Here is a 20,761-nt window from a genome sequence, read left to right as displayed (position 1 = left end):
GGCTCCTGAAGAAATGTTCAGTCTACTTCAGCACAACAAAAAGGAACGAGACATCATATTGCGATGTTGTTACTGTTACAAGTTCATTGTAAAGTCTATCAAGTTGGCAATCCAATAAATTGGCCCAAAAAAAGAAACAAAAAACAGAAAAAACAGTAGTGCAGTGTAGGTTTGGCTAAGATCCAGCCCAGTCAAATCACCCAATCCTGGTCGACAGGTCAGCGCAAAGAGAAACACACAGGGGCAGGCAGTAGAGGAGCAGCATGATCAGCCAACTCTACATCACATCCACCAATGTTGTCCTGCTAACAGTGAGAAGCCAGATCTGCCTTGCAACAGGAAGTTACAATAGCGCGTCAGTGTCAGTGTTCAGAATTTGGTGCCTGAAATTCTCTGCTGTTGCCAACTTTTTTGCACCGGCACCAGTTTTTTTTTTTTTTCTTGGACGAGGGGCACAGTGGAAATGTGTAGGAGCAGTTGTAAATTAGGCACCAACACCGTCCTGGTAGAGAAGAGGTGCTACTGACAGATAGCAGCATGCAGACCGTGTTCCCTCAGGGCAAGAACCAGGAAGGGGTCCCATTAACACAGACTGAGAGGGAGGGAGGTGGAGCTTTAAAACAGTGCAAAATATAAGGTGGGTTTTGGAGGGGGGCATGTCTGCAGACTCAACAATAAGATTTGTGTATTATAATGTGACGGTTAGGGATGCATACATGTATTTGTTGATACTGTTATATTGTTGAAAATGTATTAAAAGATCTTTTGCTGTAAGGACGTAATGTAACAAAAGTGATCTGTTGCTCCGAAGTGTTGCTTTCTTTAGCACAGTAGCTTTGACTGCTGAGTGGAAAAGCATGGCTGACAGCAGGGAGAGAAACCAGGCTTGCAGACTGTGTGATGTAGATGACCTGTGACCAGCACTGGCCTTAAGAAACCAGCATTCACAATGACAATGACTTCCAGACTTGCATGGTTTAGAAAACAACTAGACCACATCAAACAACAACTATTCCCCACCAGGCTGTTGAAATACTGCTGTTGTCAGCTGTCAGGGTGTTGACTTACTTTTATGTTTATGCAGAACATGGCTGCATATAAGCAGACTCTACCCTATAGAACTGCGCAGGCATGTGCGTACTTGATATTTTCCATTTTAGCCAGTGTAGAAAGACCTCTGTGGATCTGGCTAATGTTCACACAGAGCTGAGGATTAGGTCCACGGAATTACATCCCGACAATCCAATCAGAGGCTCCTGATTATCACACAGATCAACCAGATTCTGTTTGGGCGATGCAAACGAAGGACACCAGATTAGAATTAGAGGTTAGAAAGGGAGAGACGACAGAGAAATTCAGCAGTTTGATGAAGTGATTTGGTGACAGTGAGGAAGAAGTTATCACGCTAAAATTGCAGAGCTGCCAGCCAGCCTCATCGCCCATTCCACAGTTGTTGTCCAGCTGTAATGGATTCTAGGACAGTGTTTGTTTCAGACCTAGGCTGGTTTTTCCTCTGTGTACGTATAATGTGTGTGCAATACAAAGCAGCCCACAGGCTGTTTTCCTCTGGTTTAGAATGGAGAGTATGTGTCCCATTACCCGTCTCGCTCACGATCCTATAGGACTGATCACCAGGCCTGTCGAGCTGTTGGCTGGAAGACTCTCAGACAGATTTCTGTGTGCACGCAACCCCACTCAGGCACACACACACCGAAACATTATGGCACACATAAATATGTAATGCTGTGATGATGTTTGGCTTCCACAAATTGCTAGATAATGAGTGTTTCTCTTACTTTCACCTCTTCCTCGCTCTTCAGTGTCGTGCTCCTTTCTGAACTTTATTTTGCGATTACGTGTACAAACAGTCGAGGTTAACTCCAAATTGTACACAGGCCCACAGTCTGTCATGTTAATGAAACGGTTCAGGGTTAATAGAGGAGAAGAAAGACCAACATTGTAATCACTGATGGCAGAGCGCTGTAATTATGCACACAGGACAGGGTTTTGTGCAAAACCCAGACACCCTCGCCGTCTTTCCCTCATATTTACTTTTCATCATCTCTGCATTTCTAGCATGTTGACAGCCTGTTTTAGATGTAAGCTGACACTACTGGTAATAGCACAAGTGAATAGTATCTGTAATAACAGAGCACACACTGCAATTCTCTTTGGGTGTTGTTACCCAAGAGCTAGCAAGAAGTTGCACTGAATGTCTGCCTGTGTTGCTGGTTATGATGTAGGAAGGTGCAGCAGAGGTCAAGCATTATCTAACACGTATTGGTTTTTGTTTATTTGCTGTCTTAAACCTCCTGCAAATTATTGATTTCCTGGAGGATGGCATGTTTAAGTAAAAGAACTCGTTCTCCACTCAGGGCTGCTCTTATTGAATCGCAGGTCATAGTTTACCGTTGTCGCTTGCTTGAAGGCAAATGAGAATCTAAATGTAGCTGCTGAGCATTCGCAGGGCACCTCCACAGAGCACAGATAAACACCTCACTGGTAGGCCTTCTCGTGACATTTCAGAATGCCGGGCATATGGATGTGCCGGGGAGTTATCACCTAGCTGTCAGCAGCTAGAAATATCTGAGAGGAACACTGAGGAATGTGCACCGACTGTGCTGAATGTAGCATCTGTGGGTTTTAGAGCAGTAAGTATAGTGTATATACCTTCTTTGATTGCTTCCTAGTTTTCACTGATGCCTTATTGTCTTAGCTAGATGCTACCTGCCACAGAGTGATTGTAAACCCACGCTGTGTGCCATCCACCAGAGAAACCTGGGGCATCTTGGGATAGCAGGCGAAAGATTGGTAGAAAACCCATTTCTGAAGTGGATTTGTGCCCTTGTAATCCTGATTAATTTTGACCCGTTGTGCTCATTTTAAACAGAGCATTACAGTAAGCGTGAACACAGCAAGCTCTGGGGCGAAACCAGGAGCTTAGCGGCTTTGGGAGGCTTAGCTGCAGATGGCATTTTAAGCCGGACTTAATAAATTGTTTCCATTAAACTTACCGGCCCACACATACTGGATTAGACCAGTGGAACAAAGGAAGAGGAGAGCGTGTAGGGGAAGAGAAGAAAACACACACACACACACACACAAACTGCCGTGATGCACATCTCGGCTAACATCTCTCTGCGGCAACGTGAGAGGTGAAGATGAGGTTAACGTAATGTTCGGGGAGAAAGACGCTTTTGGACATGCAGCATTAACTCACTTTTGATCTCTTGCTCATCAGGGATGTCGGACCAATTTGGTTAATTGACATAGAAATAAACAAACAAAAAAAGATTCATAAACCATTTAGCTTGGCAGTGGATTTAGGGCTTATCCTCTAACTGTTTATATATAAACACATTACCACTGCTGTAGCTTAAGGATTTAGGATGTACCCCTACCCTTGCCTCCTTTTTTTTTTTTTTTGCTTTTTTTTTTTCCTTTGGCGCATTTTTACTCATACATCCGTCTGTTTTTGAAGGAAATCAATTCCTTGTGGTGGAGCCCTGCCTCTTCCCTTTTCTATCCGCAGCCCGCCCGCTACCTCCTTCCCCCATCGGCTCATGGCTTGCTCCCTAAGCTCTCATTATGTGCTACACAGTCCAGGTCCCTGTGTCGAATCGCTAATCAACCACCCTGTCTGCAGGCCTGCTCTCTCAATAGGTGCTGAGTGGCCTTTGTTCCACCACTGATGTTTGCTGCATGTCAATAAAAGAGCTATGGTCTCTTCTACCTCCGCCTCCTCCTCTTGCCTCGGCCAGACAGAGCAAAAGGCCCGCTCCTACAGTGAAAACTTACATAAAAATGAAACAGTCTCTCACCTGCTGCATTCTGAATGCCGGAGAAGGGAGGAAGGATGGGTGATTGGAAAGGGAGCAGCAAGGTCAGGGGCAGGGGATTGAGGGCGGCTCAGGCATAGTGAAGTAGATGAGAGAGCATGTTTGTGTTCGCCTGAGCAGCTCTCCTCTGGCCAGGTCAGTGTAATGTATCACTAACCTCGGCGGCCAGCCTGACTGTTTGCAGGCTCTCACCCATTAAATAATAAATGGAGGTTGACCCTCTGACCAGCTAATCAGCTTTTCGCCCCCGTTGAATCAGGATATAGTGGAGTTAGATAGAGAGTGTGGCTGACTGGCTAACAGGCAGGCTAGATGACTGCAGGGCAGACGTGACGCTGGGAAGCATAAGGGCTGCAAAGGCTCCATCCAGATCAGCAAGCTCTGGAATTGAAAAGCAGCCATCACCGCTGTGGAATCTAAGCCTGGCGAAGCTCACGTCGAGTACCTAAATTGATTTGTTGACTAATTCCAGACAGGAAATGTTTTCTTTATCCGCAAGACCGATATTCCTGCTGTTGAAATAACAGTTTCTGGTATCGCCCCCATACTTTCATGTTTGAAAACGAGCCGTCCCTTATACCTCTTTCACTTGTTGAGCTTGAAGAGAAGCTTACATGTCTCTGGATTTGTTTTAAATATTAAAAAGCATGAACTCAGAGCAGGATACAGAAAGCAGAGAGATTAGCTGGCACTCTGAGTTCAGGGGAATAAAATCAAAACATGACTTGTTTCCTTATCAGTCTGTGGGCTATTTCTGTAAACAGCCATAGGGCAGCTTATGAGTGATTTGTTTTCAGAGAAAAGGGCGATATTAATGTTCCCTTTATTGATAGTGTTAATGCTGTTTGTGCAGCCATCCTTGTCGGAAAGATGAAAATAAATAGGGGGAGCTCAGCGGAGATAAGACACGTGTTTAATTATTAATTGAGCCATTACTGACAGAGATTGCCTTTTTTGATTTAAAGCAGGAAGGTCTGCTTCAGGGACAGAAAAAGCAATTACAGAATTCCCAGTTTGCACCGCTGCTGCCCATCGTTCAGCGGACACTGCAAGAGGGAAGTGGAAGGAGACAAAACGCTCCAACACACGCATACATCCTGTCACACTGCGCTGTTCCATAAATTATTTTAATTCTTCTTCAATATTTATGGCTTTTTAAATTATGATTACACAGTCATGTACTATTCATGTAGAGTGGCAGACAGTCAAAGGGACCAGTCCACATTACCCACAAGCCCTCTGTGGTCTGGCACCTTAAAAAGCTGACTGGATGGAATTTGGTTTGGTTTCGCATCATTCAGCCAGTGAAATCAGACTGTATCGCCTTTTATGAGCTGCCTGTTTTCAAAGACTGTCTTGATTTTGTATGCGTGGCAATTAGCTGCCTTGTAAAGTCATTTCTGGTATGTCATTAAACCCCCTGTGCACTCTGCGGCCTCTGTTATGTCCATTAGAAAAGCGTCTGCTCTGTGCAAATCGCCCAGCGGGCATGAATATTAACTCTGCCTTCCTTTAGAGCATTTGATAACTGCTGGTTAAGTTTCATTCTTGAAACAGAAACTCTCTCTTGTGTGTGTCAGCCGTGACACGTCAGGATGCTTGACACCTGTCAGTCAGTCCTATCGCTCCCTGTCATCTGTGTCAGTCAACCCATGGGTGGTGATCGGCTATTGTGAGAGAAAATGGAAGTCACGTTGAACGCTGTATGACTAGGCTCCATGGTGTGCCTCTGCGTTCATTGACCGAGTATGGATTCAGCTTTAGCTGTGGAGTGGGAGAAATTACAAAATCACTAAAGGCCACGAGGGAATTTTAGGATACGTTGTCTGCGTTTTGGCTTGAACGCGGACAGACGCTGTTTCTCATCTTACATGTTAAGTCAGAGTGAAAATAGTGCAAATTTCAGTGTACTTAACATTACAGCCTCGAAATCCCCCAAATACCTTTGGGGTTCAGTACAAAGAACAGCTTTTCAGTGTTGTCTCTTCAGATCAGATAAACTATTGTACCTCAGCTACACACACATAGCATTGTGTATACTTGCTAAAACAAAAAAATTGCCATTGTTTTGACAAAACTGGTTGATTTATTATATAAATGTTAACATTCAGACCCTGCAGAGAATTTAATTTAAGCAGCAGCAAACTAGCATGCTGAAGCTAACCGCAGTAGTCATACTTTGGTCTGATGCGTCCCCCGATGGCCAACTAGCACGGCTCAGGTCGAGTCTTGTCTCAACAGAGAAAAAACATAATAAATGGATGTAGGCTCAGTGGTTTTTGTGGCTGTTGTTTTTTTTTCCAGAGGAAGAGAAGAATATAAAGAGGATAAGTCCATACAGCAGCAGCAGCTCTCATCACATCTTCTATCTAATCTTAATCCTCCTCCTCCACCAAAACAACAGCCAGCTGCATCGTGGAAGGCGTTTTCATTGTTTACTTATGAGAATACATGACCAGCGTCTTATCACAGCTGTCAGGCCTGAAATGTAAAGCGTGTCGCCTGTGATCACTTGCAGGTTTTCTTGTTTTTAATCCTTCAACTCCAGTCATTCTGCTAGCGAGAGTGGGTCCTCCCCTCCCCACATCCCCACACCCCACCCTTTATTTGTTTGAAGATCCCAGTTCTTCGCTATGTGCATTTTAAGCTCATCTGTGCTGAGAGGTTCAGAGCCAATGTTGTTTGCAGATGAGGCTGTAACACTCACTGACAAAGCCAGATGGTAGGCGATTGTGGCCAAACATGACACTTGGATAATGTACAATCGCTGGCAGGGGGACATTCAGCAGCCTAGATGGATATTACGAACATGCTTGTAATGCATTGGGATCAGTTCACACAGCTTTATAAAGATGGAAAAACCATCAACAGGAACAAAACGGATGTAAAATGCTCCAGATTCCATGAGAGACGAAGGACGTCCAAGTATCAGAAGAATGTGCCAGAGAATTTAGGGGTGAAAAGAGGTGAACCCAGTAAACACGATCCCAAATCCAACAGAAGTATCGTCCTGCTGTATAACGTATTTCCTGAGTATAACCAGATGGGTGGTCCGCCTCCAGTGTTTGTTCGGTATTCATAGCCCCTTACCTTTTCACTGGTAGCATATTAGTACCCATGTTTCTGTCAGTGGCTTATCAGAGCCACTGTGTCTACAAGTAAAACCACAGGCTCGGGCTAGCTTGAGTGAGGGTTGGGTCTGGAGAGGTGAGCCTAGCTATTAGCCTAGAACTCAACACATGGTGAAAGATGTAACCCGATACGCACTCCTGAGAACAGGCTTGTGTTTGCTTGTGCATTTCACCAGGAAAGAGCAGCATTAATCGTCCCAGTGTTTGTTAACAGACAGGGAGTAATTCACTGAGACAGAGCGCCCTGCGTTTTGGACAGTTCAGAGGAGGTTAAAAAAAAGGAACATGAACAGTGTGGTCTCCTCCAATATTCAAGCGGTCATCTGTTTGGCTGTTGTTTTTGGCTACCGGTGAATTCCCTGCACTGGGCCCTGGTGGTGGGGCCCCTAATGACCTCTGACTGACTCTAATACCCCATTCAGCTGAGCATGGGCTCCAGCCTTTCTGGCTGTTGGGTTAGTACTGCTGTGTTGAAGGGTGAGCAACAGGACTGGGATTTCACTGTTGTTTGCTTTGGGAAAGAGCAAGAGAGATTGTTCCAATGTCACACAACCCACGGAGAGATGTGTACAGAGGACTACCAGCAGTATCGACTGGGGTTAGGCTGATATATGTAGTGTTGCTGACATTTTCCTTTTGTTAAGATCAGATTTTCCCACCTTTGTATAATGCTGTTTCTCTGATTAAATCGTGTATCAGAGCTATTTTAAAAATAATGAATAAAATAATTTTTTCTTTCCTTTTTGGTTCATATTTATGTAAATTTTCAGGGGTAAATATTCACCTTAAACATGGCCAAAGTTTTAAATTGCCTGGTTTCAAGAAGTGGAGCTATCCTAATTTGTTCATATCAGGTACAAAGCCCCGCCCATAAAGATGGCTTCAAAGGTCACCAAAACTCATTGTTCCAGACTTTGTATTAACTGAGGGACTAAACTGTGAGATCACTGTGAACTTTAAACCAAGCAAAGACTAAAACAAACAAACATATGGAGTCAAAAATATTATAAATGTCCCGTTTACACTATATTTTAACAGTTATAAGAGTGACCATGTCAAAATATTGAAATACTTGACAAATTTGTGAATATCTTGGCATTATTAGTACAGAAATGTAATCTTAAAAACAACTGGTAGCGCAACCTATTACAAGCGATCTGCAGAGTCAGCCCAGTGTTATCAGCACTGATATTTACTTTCCAAAGAGCACATCTGTTAAAGCCTAACTGTGACCAATTGCATCAACATCACGCCTGCCTGTGTTTTTGGAAAAGATCAATATATGGTTATCTCTATCACTAATGATACAGTTATTGACTCATCAACTGTGCAGACAAGTGCCTCGGGCTCCTTATCAGCTGTGGCACACTGTATTAGTGTGTCGGGCTGGTGTAGCGCCGGCCTAATCCTGGTAGCAGGTGCCACTACAGCCGAGGTAGAGTGGTCATGTTTTTCAGGGACGATGAGCCATCTGGGTCTTGATACTTTATGGTGCTTAAAACACACTCTCAAGTGTGACACTCCCAGCACTTACCTTTTAGCTGCACACAATAATCTAAGCGCTGGCTGCTAAAGGGAGCGAGGAGGCTTTCAGGAGAATTTACAGGGTTTGATGTGGTGTGGCGCCTCCACTTCGACATGGATTCATGAAACAGTCAGACACACTTGGCGGTTTGATTTTGATTCCTCCAACTCCGTCAGTGTTGCTTTTGTCATATTCTGTCTGAAATATGTCGAGCAGAAAGAAAGCCTGTTTGGTTTGGTTTTTTGCCTTTTTGTGCCAGCAAACCTTGCTCAACACTTTTCTGGGGCCCTGTGTTGTTTTCTTTTCTCTGTTCTTTTTCTTTTTTCCTTCCCCTGGTGTCGTCTGTTTCATCTTGCGAGTGATTTGGCTCATTTCAGAGTCCAATTTCGCTCCCGTTTTACCGTGCACCACCCCTCTCCTCACAGACATACTCACATTCACACATTTCCCCAATCTGACACGCTGCCTTCACACTCCAAACAAATCAATTCTTCACTTTCCACACTTGGAACACCAGAGTGAAATGCTGCCGCTCACAGCAGCCCTGCAAACACGCACACTGTTGTTTCTTGCCCACTAGGGCTAAAGGAGGCTAGATTCTTCGTGTGTGTGTGTGTGTGTGTGTGTGTGTGTGTGTGTGTGTGTGTGTGTGTGTGTGTGTGTGTGTGTGTGTGTGTGTGTGTGTGTGTGTGTGTGTTTGTTGGCACCCACTTGCATGCGTGGCATGGGTTTAGGTGCAGACGATGCTGGGTTTAGGTTAGCAGCAGCCTCAAAGGTCAGTATCCAGGCCTTGTCTCCATTCGTTTACTTGACACGATTCTGTACCCTCTGCTCCCTCTTCCCTCCCCTCTGCCTTATTAACTAACCTCTCTTTTCCTCTTTCTCCCCCCGGTCTGGGTCACTTTATCCCTCTTCCTTGGCCTCTAATCAAGAATGATGAATGAGGTGCAAGGAAGGACAGCGAATGTTTGTGAACCTAATACACCCTCCAATTGTCACTCTTGTTGTGGCGGCAGTGGGGAGAAGGAGGGTAGTGCTTTTGAGAAGGCTTTTGTGTGTGTTTGTCTAACTAAGCTGTGAATGAGAGCTATTTCAAACATCTCTACTCCAGTCCTTTAAGTGTGTCATCAAGCCTTGATGTGTAATTTATCGACCCCCCCACCCAAAAAGCAAAAAAAAAGAAAAACGACGCTCGAGACTAGACTTAGGTGGTTTTTTGTTTTGTTTTTTTAAGTATTGGCTTTCAGATATTACAAGCTCTGACTATTATAGGAAGAAAAGGTTTGTAGCTCATCGGAGTACGGCTCTTTTGGCATGTAGTCTTTAACAAGGCAAAATGGCAGCACTGTTGCCGTCCTCAGCAGCTGCTGCGTCTCCATCTGTAAGCCTAAATACCCAGCAGCACTACAGGAGCCGTGCAGCAGTGGGATCCTCCTATAGAAGTGGCACCGACATGACACCAGTGACTCTATAGTGGACAGTGTGTCCCCGCCGGGGGGGCTGCTGCTGAAGCTCACTATCTTTAGACAGATACTCCGCTGGGATCTTAGGACCAGATTTCATTTACGCTGAAGATTATTGTAGTGATACTGACTTATCAACTGGCATAAGAGTGTAGAAGTTGGTTTTAGTTATCAAACAATATTTTTGATAAACTAGCATTTTCAGTCATTATTGCATCAAAATGCCAAACAGCTGCGTGTAGCTAGTTTGAAGTTTATGGCACTAACAGTGTATGACTTCACCAGTGCATTTGGAAAATGTCAATTTTCTGCACTGAAAAAAGTACATGACACATTATTTACTTTGAAATGTTAAACTTGGAGCAGTAGTTATGTTGCAACTGGTTGCATATGACCGTAAATGCAACAGTGTTTTGGTTTTAAATTCCTGTGGCATGCTGTACGAGTACAGCTAGAGCATCGATAGTGTCTTGAATGTTTAGAGAAGCAGTATCAACGTGTAAGCATGAAAAGACAAAGAAAATTTGTTTTTAGCCATTCCCACTAATGTGATACCAAGACTTTAGAACATTAGTTGTCTCCACATTTTTGGTTGTCAAAGGGTATTATTAATCTTCTTTTTTTTTTTTCAAAAAAGATGCTTTATTTGCATGAAGCAGGTGAGTAGCTCAGGCACTATCTCAAGTTAAAGCACAGCTTGCAATACTCATCCACTTTATCTCAAAAAAATGCACTGGAAACGTGATCTGTCTGCAAGGATGTTTGCCCCACCCCTTTCTCTGCACTAAACTGCAACGGCTGCATATGTCACAACAGTGAATGAGGTATGGTGAATGGTTAGGAGCTGTCAGCTTCCAGTTGTTGCTTTGCTTTCAGGGTGAGGAGTGAAAACGGAGATGGAGGAGGAGGTAAAGAAAAACATGCTGGCTCTTTCAGCCTACTGTCATGCCACTTAAGATTTGTTGAAGGATTTTCACCCAACCGTTTCCATCCCATTGAGAAGTAATCAGTACGGCACTGAAAGATAATATTATATCCACTTAGATGCATGTGGGCTTCATGCACGTTCATACATGAAATGAAGCTGGGAAACAGTGGGTCTGTTTACACTGCTGCACACTCACTCCCTCCATTTCTGCTTGGACTTGAAGCTTCCTGGCAAAAAGCTCCTTGTCTTTGTGTCTCCTACATTCCTTCTCGTCCTCTCTTTCATTCCTACCTCCTTCCCCTCCATTCTCTGCGGATTATGAGCCAGCTGGTAGGCTAATAGAGGATGCTTTCCTGCGGGGCACCAAAGTGATACTGTTCAGGCAGTATGGAAGCTTAAGTAAAGCTGACACGCTGCTCAAGAACTACAGCCCACACTGAGCTCCACAGAAGCCTGTAGAGAGATTCTGAAAAGGTCTTTAAGGTATGGGAGACACAGGGAGGCTGCCGCTGTCCTCCCACCGCTGAGCTGTGATGTGGGAAGCAGGAGTTAAGTCCTTTATTAGTAGTGGCAGCCGTTGTCTCCAGTCACCTCGATAATTGCGGCACCACGTCCACTGCTATAATCAATTGAGACAGCTGCCGCTGCGGCGTTCAAGTCCATCAGGCAGGCGTGTCATGCTAATTAATGAAATGATAAGGCTAGTGCTTTCAGCGTCGCGCAAATAACTCCTGAAGGCCCCCCTTCTCTTTTCAAGACAAAATCTAGCCTCAAAGTTCAAGTTACCCCTCCCGTTCTCCCCGTGTTGGCTGCCTGTCCACTGCGGCCCAAAGGGGAAAAGGGGTCACAGAGGTTGGGGATGGGTCAGTGACAGTGAAAGGGGTCAGATTTTAGGCTGGCAGGGTGGGCCGTGTCAGAGGAGCCATTAGACTTGAGTTTTTCTGTTGAAAGTTCCAAGATGTCTACCCTTTTATTTCGGAGAGCCCAGTGGCACTGACCTTAGATGACCCAGCAGTGTTCATAAGGAGCTGAGACTGATGGCTTTCCCAAAGCACATGAGCTCTGCTAGACACATCTTGGGGGAGGGAGGATCCTGACAGAAAAGGAAGTGCGAGCGTGGAGACGCCTTGCTTTGCAGCAACACATTATAGCCAGGGGTTAATGACAGTTTAACATTGCTTTTGGAGCTCCGCTGGACCGTGCATGATATAAAAGGGTTTAGACAGTCAACATCTCAACCTCTGTTGTTTCCACACTCACTCTTTTCCCTCCAATTTAAAGATGTACTCGTTTGCCTCGCATCCACAACGATGGCATATGTGCCATAAGGGATGACTGGCATATGTGTCCTGCACCATATGGCTCGAGATTGAATTGGGATGTGATATGCGCAGGAAAAACTGATTCATCTCTCAGTTTGAGCTGCCAGCTCTGTGAAATGAACATTAGGTTGTCGATTTATGCCTGTGCTTTGACTGTAAACGTGTTACAGCTTAACACCCATCCCCATTCTGGTGCCATTCACTCCTTGGTGAGCCGCGGCAAAGAGACAGAGAGAAATAATTGAAACGTGTCAGCTGTCCCCACTCTTTAACTATCTTGGCCAGCTTTCTCCTCTTACACCCACCCTCCACCCCCCCCCCCCCATTTACATGTCCCAGAGATTTGCAAAAATGTCGCCTTGGCTCCCCTCGTTACCAGTTTGGAGATGCTCGAGGCAGATTAAATAGTGTGAGGCAAAGCAAGCCGTTGCAAATTTCTCCTATGATTTTATTATTAGCACAATGATTCAACACTGCTCAGCCCTTCTGTTCCTCTCGTACAAAATCATTTTGTTGAAATCACCCCGCCTGTTTCCTATGACTGAATACCTCACGGCAACGAAGTGTTGATTGGCAAGACTGCGGTTTCCTGCCTTCTGCCAGTATCTGTTATAGCCATCTTCCACAGTCACTCACTCATGAGCTAAGCCTTGGCTCTGTGCAGATTGCTTGTCTAGAGAGGTACAAAAACCAAATCATTGTGAGCTCAACCGTCAAGAGCAGCAGAATATCCTGTCAGCCAAAGCCAGCGGGAGACGCATCAAGGCAGTATGCATCCTCACATACTGTCTGCAACCTCCAACGTCTTTCGGCGGATATGCTGCTTTATTTAAATATCTGTCTGTTCATGTCCTTATTTTATCACTGCCCTGACTGTTTATGCTTTGGCAAAGCCATGAAGGGAGTGAACCGCAGTGTTTGCCTAGTAAATGAGAACACCCAGTGGCCCTAAGCCCCCGACATCCCCTTATCATTGGGATACTTTGCATATTCTCGTATCTAATCTGAAAGGGCTTTTTGCATACAGGTTCTGTTTCCCTGGCTGTTGTATATACTGGTATCAGTGTCAGCCGTGAGCAGGTAATTTATGTAACACACTCATTTGCATGCACAGCATTAGCTTGCTGAGGGTTTTAGTTGGAAATCAAATGAGAATTTTCTCTAGAGCCCTTGTTTCATTCATGAGGTTGCAGGGGCCATTTGCAGGTAGCCAGGTGTGTATTTAAAATAAAGTAGTTAAACAAGCTTCAAAGTAAATGATTTCTAAAGATGAGGAAATGTGTGCAAGGCTTTTCTTCTGGGTTTCTAGTGCCAAGACACCTTAAAGGAATCTCTTGCTCACGGGGAGTATGCCATGCACCAGCAAGCCACAGTCCAGCTAAGGGCCAAGCAATTCCAGACTGGTCCAAGCCATTCCAATCTGGGCCATCTGGCTGCGTAAAGGCCACAGAGGACCAGATCAGTGACAGCTCTCCAGATGTTCCATAGGGACACACAGGGTCACAAGTTAAGGGTATCGAAGGCAGGAACAGCTGTGTAGCGACACCATGTTCACCTCAGATTCCCCTCTGGACACATCAGTTATTACCAACAAATCCCAGTGGCTTGTTGTCCGTCTGCTACCTTAGTCCCTGCATCCCTACGCTCCACCCCTTCCACTCCCCAACCCACGGTATAGCACACTGAGGCACGTGCACACAGGGCGAGGCCCAATTCCCTCGAGTAAGCAACTCCACGAGAACAACTATAAAAAGATCAATACTGGGATGAGATGTCATCTGGTGAGCAGACTTGCCAACACCCCCCTAGGGAATGTCCCTGCGCCCCCCCACCCCCCAGTGCACTAACCCAGCTAAGGGGAGAGGGGTGCCACCCCCACCACTGGGCTGCCCTCCAACCTGTCTGACTCACCCAGACCATCTGCTCAGGTTTGCAGGGCAGAGCTTCAGGACAGCACTTTTTTTGCGCACTCGTATGGCATTTGTTTCACATGATCGCCTGTGGCTGGCCTACTGTTTTCCTCAGTATGTAATTTCAGGGAGTATATTACATATCCTGCGGAAAAGAGGAACAACTTTGTGTTTTGTTTTTGCAGCTTAATGAAATGCATGACAGTCAGCTGACAGTTGTGCAGTGTTGCTTTGCATTGATGGGACCAAAAAAACATAACAAACAAAAAGTCTTTTTTTTGTGGTGGACGTTTTTGGACTTCAAAGCTTCTGTGCTAGCATTTTAGCCGCTGCCATTTTGTTCTTATGGCAGAGTGCTAAGTTATCAGCTAAGGCTGGAAAGCATGGTTAGCTAGCTACATTTACAAACTGTATGGCTGCACGTATTTTACTCAGCAAAACTAAAGTACTATCTTGTGTGTGCCACACAAGAAGCCATATTAAACTGAATTTTAAATTCAATTAAAAATTCTGCAAATGGCACCAACAGCTTAAACACAGTGATGCAGTCCAGCCTTTGGCTAACTTAAAATAGCAGGAAAAAAAGCCGCTGCAGCTCCCTCTGGTAGCACACCTGCCAGTCAAAGCAGCCACACCCTGACTTTAAACCTTACCAGTATCCAGAAGTGCAAGTTCTAGAAAAATATCACGCAGCATAGGGTTTTATGAAGGAGTATGACGGTGTCAGAGTTATCATGCATACATATTGTATATTTTTCAAAATGGTAGATAAACCTATTAAAAAAAAGGTCAGTTTGCAAACAATAAAAATCTATTGGATAATGCAACTCTTTTTCTTTCTCCAACAAACCGGTCTGGTTTTCCTCACTTTGTTCTGCCCTTCACTAAAATGAAGTTGCATGTGTTTGCCAACAGTAAAAACTTGTCCATGTTCCATTCATTCGTGTGCACGTGTGGGTGTGTTTTATTGTGCGTGCAATCGTATATGTGTGTGTGTGTGTGTGTGTGTGTGTGTGTGTGTGTGTGTGTGTGTGTGTGTGTGCGCGCGCGCGCGCGCTTGTGAGTGTGAGTGAGCTTTCAGAGGGATTTTAATGAGGGATGTGTTGGTCTGTGCCGATCGCTGCCTCCATTAGAGCCCATTAGAATCATCATTAAGATAACCCGGCGCTCGCTGTGGCCCTGGCTTAGAATGCGAAGCCCCCACCCCCCTACCTTCCCTCTATGGTCGTAGTGAGACTTCCTTCAGTATCACTCGCCTTGCATTATGTCTGGGAAAACTGGTTGCCATGGCAACATCACCCAACAGCGACATTTTGACTGTGGATATTTGCTTCTTCTCCTCCGTTTGTCTGTCTGTCTGTGCCCGCCTCTGTGTTTTTGCCATTGAGTATTCCTCTTTCTCTGTCCCCGTAACACCGAGAGTCTGACAGTTTAATCCAAGTCCCAGACCCCAATAAATCCGGAGGTCTATATAGGCCTGGACCCAGGAATTCATTTGAAAATTATGACACCATAGCCAGCCCCAGTTCTCCTATAAATATAAGGAGTAAATGGAAGGGGAGCTCAACAAATAAAGAAATAAATAAAAGCCCTGCCTTGCCTTTTTATTGGCCTTTTTATGGGTGTTAGGATCCTTGAAAGATTAAGCAGGCTGTTAATAGGGCCTGGATATTCCATTAGTGGGCTGCATGTTGAGTTCTCACTGGTTTGACAGCAGCTCCCAGCTCTTCTCATTTTGACTGAAACCCTGCTGTATCTGAGCACTCGTAGCTTAGAGCCACCAAGAGGGCACCACCAAGCTGTCTGTCTGCCTGTCTATCTCTGTGCATGTGTGCATAGTTAAAATGAATACCAGCAGTAGCAGCTTTGATTAGCTCAGAAGCTACAGCAGTGATTTTGCTGTTGCAGTTGTCACACAAGCGTATCCTCAAGCTCACAATCTTTGCGGGCCATTTTCCTTTGCATTTAACTCTGGGAGAAGCACAAGATCACCAACTGGCTCGTCTTATTCATTAAGATTCATAACTGCTTTGATGCTGCTTTTTCTCCCACTTTTATTTGCCTGCTACAACAGCATATAATTATAGTCATTAAATTGCGACAGTCTAAGTACGAAAAGTCGTTGTTCTGTGGAATGCTGATTATAAAAGCTTCTTGTCTGTTGAAAAGGCCGCTGATGAATGGTAAAAAATGGGTTCAGAGTGCTTTCCTGTGGTTTCCCCTATCCCCTGAAAGAACAAGAAGGAAAGATAGAAAGATGCCAGAGAGGCCAAGATAAGGGGCCACGATCTCTCCTCACAACACAATTGAAACATAATTATTTCATGCCAGATTGTGTGCTCAGCAAAGCCCTGAATGGGGGCCGACATTTAACTTTAATTAGCTGTGATTTATTCATACTGACTGGATCGCGGAAAGAAATTGGATCATCTGATTATAGTCAAGCATGAAAATGACCTGATTAAACACTTAATGGAACCTAGGGAGAGGGAAACAAGAGGAACCTTGGGCAGAAGACACTGGGACAACATTAAAAAGGCAGAGAGGGAGCAGTTTTTTCATGTGTTAGATGTTACTGAGGCAAACGAAGATGAAGTTTAACATGTTTCTCCTTAAATTTTAACTGTTTTTTCCCCATTTCAGGTGTGCCAACGAATGAGAGTCCTGAGTCCAAGACTTGTAGCTCAGCCAAAGTCTCCGGTCTCCAGCGCAGCCAGGAGCAGAGCAACAGTGAGGTGCCTTTTGCACCTCCCGTGTCCAGCCCCACCCCGGCTTCGGCACCTACGGGCTCCCCTGCCCCTGCTGCAGCGGCGGCACCCTCAGAGCCTCCTAGGTTACGGCTTCCCACCCCGCCTCCTCTCAGTGTTAAAAAGGAGCTGCAACTTCCACCGCCCGTCCCTACACCTCCCCTGTTGAGGGCACCGCCCCACCCCCACCCCCACCCTCCTCACCCACACTCGCACCAGGAGCCTCGTGTTCTGCCCCGACAGCACCACGCACGGCCAGTGCACCACCCGTTGCCGTATAGCAGCCTCCACGAAATCAGGTATTTTTACTGGGGCTAAGAATTATGAGTATAAACCTGCTAAAGAAACCACACGGTTCAGCTGTGTTAGTGCCATATTCACCAACCTCAGCGCTGCACACTACCAGAAAGCAAACAGAAATTCAGTACCCAGTACTGTCTTCACTTTCACCGTCTCACCTTTTGTACCTGTTCACAGTGTTGTCTGGCAGACGCTAACACTTTCCTTGTGTTTCCTACCACTCTAGTAAAGACGATATAACCTGCCAGAACTTCCAAATTAATATGATCTAGTCCAATAGACAATTCTATATTCCACACAGTATTGACTGTTTTCATGTGGATATTGATTTTTCCTCCCTCACAATAACCAGCTGTCAGATTTACTGTTTTCATCGGGCAACACTGCAGTGCACACAGCATGATTTCCCATTTCACCTTTTCAGATTGTGCCCTCACCTCTTTTAATTCAATATAAGAAGCATTATTAGAAAATCACTCTTATTTGGTCAAAGTAAGCTGAACTTACAGTGAGATACCTACAAGAAAAAGCATCACAGTATGTGGATATGTATGTACAGTTTGTATTAACATCGTAAATGATGCTAATAGTGATTGCATTTTTTTTGTACCCCATTAAATCTTTAGCCACAGCAGCAGTCCAGTGGGTCTTCCCAAACAGCATTTACCCCCGTCCCCTCACCACCACCTGAGTGGGCTTCCGTCCTCGGCCCCTGCATTGCCTCTCTCCATAGCCAACCTTTCTACCTCGCACTATTCCTCCCTACGGAGCCCAGCCCATCGCCATTCGGCCATGTTTGCAACCCCAGCCACACTGCCGCCGCCACCGACCTTACCGACCAACAGTTTAGTGGTGCCCGGGCACCCCGCCGGCACCCCCTACCCAGGTAAAGCTGCGCACCTTAAATGCTGCACGGTAGCTTTAGCGGAGACGCAAAGTCCAAAGAAAAACAACTTCAGAGGGAGCAAAATGTTTTACATGAACATTTTTGATTCATTATTTATTCCTGAGATTAACAAAAGAACTGCAAACACTGTTGCGGTTCTACAGGACATTTTATCATTAGATAAGTTACACTTAGCTGTACAACTGTGTTCATGCTGCAATTGCAGTTGTTTAAAAATAGGATTTATAGATGCATAAAATACTAACCTGGCAAATATTGTTTAACCTACTACAGTTAGTCGAGGATTTTTATACCATTAATGGCACAAAAATGTTACATTGTTTGAAACAAGTCAAGTGTTTATGCACCATTTGCTGATCTGGTAAGTGCTCATTCTTTACTTTTTCTTTTTAAATAAAAAGGCTATTGAGTTATTCTACAACGCATTTATTCCTAAGTGAAGACATGTGAGGGATTTAGCCCTTTCTTAGAAGTTTAGTTTGTCCAGATCTCAGTATTTTAAATAGAACCAATATACCAGTGGTGCTGATCTATTAACTATTTGCTGGTATATCGATAAATTTATAACAGCTGATAAATTAAAATTCAAGTAAAGACGAGATGATAGAAATACTGTTAACACCATGTTATGAGTGTTAATACTTCATAGTTTGTTAACCAGAGACAGGTATTCCAAAACTGTATTGGCAACACAGTTTTGGAATACCACAACAACCAGCTGATGTGAGCAGAGTCACAGCAATCCACAAATAATGAGTCTTAGTAAGGACTCATAAATAACCACACATGATGAATGCTAGGGATATCTGTTTATGGTTTGTGTACTGGCTATCGGATTTTAAATCATCCGATATCGGTGCCAGTATCAGTGTCAGTTTTAAAAAAGGCTCTAATTATACATCCATTTTCCATAGTGCCTCAGCAAAGTAAATTGCAATGACAAATTTGCATTAATCTTTAAAGCACTCTATGCAGCACATGGGATATTAATGCTAATAACACAGTGGGCAGTAAGCACTTAGAGCTCATCAATAAACTGAAAAAAGTACAAAGGGTCTTGCATAGAAATAACTGTTGGGCATTACAGAGTGGAAAAGTATATTAAATGGAAATAAATACACTTGGGGTCCCTTCTTAGATGGTCTGCATTTCTAGTAGCACAGATATTAAATGGGCACAAGGACTGTAAGAGGGCTTGGATGCATCACGAGTAAATGTCATCTAACGATCAGACAGCCACCACGGTCGGAGACAGCACACCGCAAGCAGCCAGTCTGCAACTGGCACAGCCAAAATTGTGTTGCCTAGCATGCAAACACGAGTGATTTGTAACGATTTTTAATATGTTCAAAGATTCTATCGAAACAGGCGATCTCATCAGAAAAGAAAATGTCTCCAGACATGATGGGTGTCTCCAAAATAAGCAGTAAATATGCCAGTTGTGAAATGACTTTCTCATAGAGGGCAAGAGTGTGTGTGTTTTCTGCTGGGATGACTCTTGGTTCTTTCTTGTCTTTAGATACCAGCCTGTTGATATCATTCAACCAACCAATCATGTATTGCCAGCCTCATTCGGGGATTCTGATTGGCACATTGTCACAGGCAACTCTCTTACCACCACCAATGAGTCCCCACGTAGAAAACCCTCACAGCATGAGCTGGAGAAACAGAGAATGCCAGGTGACTATTTTCTTTTTTCTCTTCTACCCTTGTTGTGAAGACTGACTGGGCGCCCGTGCCTTTTTTTTTCTTGTGTCCCCCCTTCCGCCCCCCCCCCCTCCTTTTTTCTTTCTTTTTTTTCCTTTTTTTTGCTTTTCTTTTTTTTTTTTTTTTGGGTTTCCCCTCGCTCTCCTTTCTTGCAGAGCATGACCTCCTGAGGCAGGAGCTGAACAACCGTTTCCTGGTTCAGAGTTCAGAGCGGGGCCGGGGGCCGTCCGCTTCGCCGTTGGCCCCTGTGTCACTCCTGAGGGCCGAGTTTCACCAACACCAGCACATGCACCAGCACCAACACACCCACCAGCACACCTTCACGCCCTTCCCCGCAAGTCTGCCCCCGGCCGCCATCCTCACCCCGCCCACCGCACCCCCCATGGTGCGTACCCAAGCCAGAAATGTGAGGATAAGTAAAATAAGCTCCCGTAACTTCCCACCAACTCACCTGTTACCCCTCCCAATTTCCTCTTCAATCAACTCCTCCCTTTTTTTCTTTACCCCCAAATTTGCCAGTTTTGTCCTGTAGCTGTAAGAACCCCTCCCTTCAGAAAAATCTGACACTTTGAGTTTGAATTTTTAAATATTTTTTTTTTGCACTCTTCCTGTGGACGACAAGCTGGAAGCATCACGTTTAATTGGGGCTGCCACCTCCCATTACACAAACACACACACGAGCATGTTTATTACACTGTCAATTTAATTGCTTCAAGTACACATTTCCATTATCAGCAACTATATTTGTATTTATTCAACAGATTGATGAGGCAACATGTAAAATGTTTATTTGTAATTTTAAATTAGCAATAGCATGTTCATTCCATTATATTTTCATTATTAACAGCGTGGTGTTCAGCCATGTGTTTTTAGCATGTTTAGCCGCAGCTTTTTTAAACGACACAACAAATGATAACATTTCTCACTTTCAGTATTTGATATGTTGCCCTTTGATTGTTTCAATTCTATTAACACATTCAAA

The 20,761-nt window shown here is 44.6% G+C and overlaps 1 protein-coding gene across 9 annotated transcripts in view; it reads left to right on the top strand.

Moving 5' to 3' along the window:
• The window catches only part of fbrsl1 (fibrosin-like 1), a 285,955-nt gene that overhangs the window by 252,814 nt on the left and 12,380 nt on the right, over positions 1–20,761 (top strand). For 7 of the 9 annotated variants that reach the window (XM_080894983.1, XM_080894980.1, XM_080894979.1 and 4 more), the window contains 3 exons: positions 16,762–17,164; positions 17,792–18,051; positions 19,935–20,185. In XM_080894983.1, coding sequence (XP_080751109.1) covers positions 16,762–17,164; positions 17,792–18,051; positions 19,935–20,185 — 914 coding nt within the window. Of the gene's footprint in view, positions 1–16,761; positions 17,165–17,791; positions 18,052–19,591; positions 19,753–19,934; positions 20,186–20,761 lie in introns of all 9 variants that reach the window. The other 2 variants (XM_080894981.1, XM_080894986.1) reach the window with 2 other exon arrangements.

The sequence above is a fragment of the Rhamphochromis sp. 'chilingali' genome, assembly GCF_963969265.1.
Source record: "Rhamphochromis sp. 'chilingali' genome assembly, chromosome: 10".
NCBI lineage: Eukaryota > Metazoa > Chordata > Actinopteri > Cichliformes > Cichlidae > Rhamphochromis > Rhamphochromis sp. 'chilingali'.
This window is presented reverse-complemented; position numbering and strand designations above follow the sequence as displayed.